Consider the following 4,727-nt stretch of genomic DNA (forward strand, 5'->3'; position numbering starts at 1 on the left):
TCTTTGATCTTGAAATGAGCTGATAATTAATAAAATGCAGCGCTTATCTTTTGATTTCGTTGACGTGAACTCAGTTAAATTTAAATATAACGCGGGAATTGAAGATCGGATTTATATCCGTTTTGCGACGACACGTTTATGTGGCCAAGTGTAAATGGAAACGTTTTAACAAATCAGATAGATATCCGATCAGTGAAAACACATGTAATGACCAGGTGTAAACAGGCCCTAAGTGTCATGGATAAGACAATCCCAGAATGCATTGCAACAAGCTCAGAAAACACTTTAAGAGAAATGTCAATTGTAAATGTAACTAATAAAACTGTATATTGTGTATATATGCTGCATTAAAGAAATATGATTCAAAGTGTTTCTGTTGTTTTGTTTTGTTTCACTCTCTTCTCAGGTGTGGTTGGATCTGCTGAAGCCGATTCTAAAACAAATCAGACGTACGTATCCTGGTGTTACTGATATTTGATTCGATCTAGTGAACATGACGATCTGACAGCATCGTGTTTCTCCGTCTGCAGGACCCAAGAACACCATCCTGCGGTTCGTGGTGAAGTTCTTCCCTCCTGATCACACGCAGCTGTTAGAAGAGCTGACCAGGTGCCATTTGTGCTATTCATTTAAAGCCTTTTACATAACTACCACTTGCAAACTCATGCTTATACCATTAAAGAATATTAAAATTATTTTAATAATTTGAGTGATGAATGAAGCTCAAACGTAGTTCAGGCAGACCACGGCGTGACAGCTCAGCTGATTGTAACTCCTCCCACTACAATTAAATAAGATTTATAAGTCCGTACTCACAGTTGCCTTAGTCTGTTGCACAGACATGCGCTTACCCTCCTCCATCCCCAACTCCTCCTTGTACAGGCACATGATCACTTAGCGTCTTGTCCACGGAAATCATCTATCAGCTAATCGTTGCTTAATCTTGTCCAGTCTCATTTACAGACCTGTATCACTTTCCTGAATGGAATTTTATATCTGTTCCACATTAAAAAAATTCTGGTAATTGCATTAGGCTTCGTGGGTTGCAAACCTCAGTGAGTTTTGCTTGTGGACAGCTCTGAATCTGAACTCTTCAGAGCAAAGCCTGCCGCCATAATAATGTTTAGGACCTCTACTATAGTCTTAATCAACAGAGTGGTCCTGACTGAATTAGCATTATTTATATTTTAATATTATTTATATAGTAATATATTATTTATATTGTAATATTTGCATTATTTATATACTACTGTAATAATAATATTTTGAATTAGCATTTATTTTAGTATTTTTAGATTTAATTTATTATTTTTTCTTTAAATTCTATATTAGTATTTTTAAGTACTTCTAAATAAACTTATTTATTTATTCATGTAGAAGTATGTGTGTTTATATGTACATTTTAATATACTTTTAAGAATATAATTCAAATCACATTGTGATAAAATGCATGTTATAATTTTTTTATTATAGTCAATAATAAGCTTTTTTTCCATTGAATTTCCATCAAAAATATCTGAACAAAAAATGACCGCTATCATAAAATTTCTCATACTGTGATATACTGTAATATTTAGTCAGACTTCATAGTATTTTATTTTGTTCTAGACCATGTCCTCTTATAAAAAAAGATAGATATTATAGGTCATTAATAAATATTACAGTTTGCATTTCAATAAATAAAGGCTCAGTACATGAATGTTGGAGACATTCATTCAGTTTGGTTGTAATGTGGCCTCAATCACTCAATATAAATATGATGCATCTCGTGTAGAAAAGTGAATGAAGTGGCCTGTAAATCATGAAACAGCTTTCAGGCGCTGTAATGTCCCTAACAAATGATTTATTTATGGGCGAACTGCATGTTAATGTTCTGCGGCTGATTGTGTCGGCACGCCATTGCCTGACAAGCGTAATGAATTTTACAACACGTTCACCAGCAGAATGACTTGTGGCACATTTCCCTGTCGGCTTTAGAATGTCAGGCATCATTCAAGAGAACAAGAGGTTCTGTGAGAGAAAATCTGATGCAGAATAAGACTGTATTTGGGTCTCCCAGGTTTCCTGGAGTCTCTGTGTTTTCTCAGAGCGACACGCTGTTCTGGCCGGACTATCAGTAGCTGTTGGCAGTAGAGAAAGAGTTTTGGATTTTCCTCTGATGGCTGCATATTATATTACCGCCAAACCTGAAACGTTCGTCCAAGGACATTTTGCCTTTGCAAAACACTTCAAGCTGTAAAAATCTTTTTGATGGATTATGTAAACATAGCTGATATCTTACTTGAACATTTTGGAAATTGGTTAGAAAACCCACTGCATGAACTGAAGAGAACGAAGAACTTGTAGTTGAAAACTGAAGATTTTATTTATTTTATTTTAAATTTTAAATGTTTGACAGTGTTTATGAAGTGTTATTTTAGGATTATCCAGGGTTACTGTAGTTAATTTAAGTTAAAACTGAAACCTAAAAAAAAGCATGTTCATTAATTAAAATAAAACAAACATTAACTGAAATATAAAAAACTTAACATTTCTTATTTTCATTCAGCTTAACTTGATGTACTAAAATAACTGGATCCAAAACTGAAATAAAAAAGAATAAAAACTATACAAACACACATAAAATTAAACCCATAAACACCACAAAATTCAAAGTGAATGAAGATTTAACTTAAAAATTTAAATGAAAAAGGAAATTATAAAATCTTTAATAGAATCTCGGTGATACTAAAATAACATTGGTATTATTTATATACTATTGTAGTGTTCAGTAAAATTTTGAATGGATTCTTATTTTTATATTTTCACCATGTTTTAATTGATTTTAATTTTACAGTTTTTGTAATTTTGTTAGTGTTTTGTCATTTTTATTAGTTTTTTAATAGTTCTATTTAGCTTAATTTTTATTTTAGTTAGTATTTTTAATACTTCAAATTGAACTTGTTTTTAAGTCTAATATTTATATTTTAAGTCTAATATTTAAATTTTATTCCATCTTAATTTCTATTAAAGAAAACATTTTAAAATAGTTTTAGTTAACAAAAACACTGTTTTGAAGGAAGAGAGGTTTAGCCAGGCAGAAGAGTGGGCGGTTTCACCAAAATCATAATTCATGGTGTGAGTAATTTTATATCACAGTCACGGTTTAAATCATTATATAGTTATTTTTGCTGGAAATTCAGTAAAAAATAGCTTACATAACCATGTGGAAATGCCTGTTATTTGATAATCCAGTGAATTAAATACTTCACATTTGATGATGCTTCATTTCATTTTATTTTATTTTTGTATAGAACTTTAAGGACACAAAACAAATGATCAGATTAACAAATTAACAAAAACAAACAGATTAACATCTCGCTTTATGTAACTTGAGACAACAGCAAAACTGATGTCCCAGTTGTTAAGCTGTGAGTCCTGTTTGATCATATAATCAACTGAATAATGATTTTATTGTGTTTGGCAGCATCACAATAACAGATGGACATACTGAGAGAGAAACGCTGCCAAACTCAATTTGAAAGTCTCTTTATAGTTCACGGCTGCATTTAGCATCATGAAATGCTATTAAAGCAAGACTGAAGTCAGGCTAACCTTCACAAGCCCTTTTCATGAAAATACCAGAAAATATTGATTAAAAACAGTTAAATCCAATTAAAAATGGACACTTACCCAATAAACTTACCTAATTAGTAAAATAATGTTTTAGCTTATATTTTTGCTAAAGTCAGACTATTGAAATCAGTTGTGTAATTGTTGCACACCTTAAATTGCCTGTAATTCTATCAATAAGCATCTGTCACTGTACTGAAACCTTTATATTGATTTACTGCCTGTCATTCTGATTCAGTCTCTCTTCTAAATTGGTCTAATTATGTCCCGTTCTCTGTCGACAGGTATCTTTTCGCCTTGCAGATCAAGCATGACCTGGCCTGTGGACGTTTGACCTGTAATGAAAGCAGTGCCGCCCTGCTGGTCTCTCATATAGTGCAATGTAAGACATTCAAGATATTTGACCAGCACTAGGAATATAAATATTCACTCTGACATGGATTCGATTTGATTATGATTCTTTATGAAATAAGATGCATGGTTCAATTTGTGCATCTGCCTTTAAAGTAATTAGAGAGCTGGATTTGGCCGATATTTAACTGAAAATAGGTCAGGAATTGTATTTTGGATAAGAAATAATACATAATGCATTGCATACTATTATAATGATGATAATCAATTATTAAATTCTATAATAGATGCATTGGAGTTTCATTGTTAGCTCAATATGGTCGTCTTGCACTTTCATTGGATTCTGTTTGACAATTGTGGCACAATTCACACAAACACAATCAAAAGCATTAGGGATCTGAAAAAAGGTCAATAATTGTATTTAGGACAATAAAAGCGTTGAACACACAGGATTGTGGCACAATTCACACAGTCAAACACAATCAAAAGCATTAGGGATCTGAAAAAAGGTCAATAATTGTATTTAGGACAATAAAAGCGTTGAACACACAGAATTATGATCTGTCTCCATCGCAAAAGCAGTATGAATAAGTAGTGGTCGACCAATATATCGCCAAGGCCGATATATCGGCCGATATTTGGTATTTGGCAAGTTTTTCTGATGTGTTCGAGGCCGGACTTTTATTTTGACGGCGCTGAGAACGGCAGCCGCAGCGCCTGAGCGCACACCGCTCACATTCTCCCTCTTGTTCGCTGTCGTCGTT

At 32.9% G+C, this 4,727-nt stretch overlaps 1 protein-coding gene across 1 annotated transcript in view; it reads left to right on the forward strand.

Moving 5' to 3' along the window:
- LOC107744955 (FERM, RhoGEF and pleckstrin domain-containing protein 1-like) overlaps positions 1–4,727 on the forward strand; it is a 123,190-nt gene that overhangs the window by 75,783 nt on the left and 42,680 nt on the right. The window contains exons 4-6 of the mRNA XM_016558782.1: positions 407–449; positions 531–609; positions 3,897–3,994. Of these exons, the coding sequence (XP_016414268.1) occupies positions 407–449; positions 531–609; positions 3,897–3,994 (220 nt within the window). The remainder of the gene's footprint in view (positions 1–406; positions 450–530; positions 610–3,896; positions 3,995–4,727) is intronic.

This window comes from Sinocyclocheilus rhinocerous, unplaced genomic scaffold, assembly GCF_001515625.1.
Source record: "Sinocyclocheilus rhinocerous isolate Xijiao unplaced genomic scaffold, SAMN03320098_v1.1 scaffold1039, whole genome shotgun sequence".
Taxonomy (NCBI): domain Eukaryota; kingdom Metazoa; phylum Chordata; class Actinopteri; order Cypriniformes; family Cyprinidae; genus Sinocyclocheilus; species Sinocyclocheilus rhinocerous.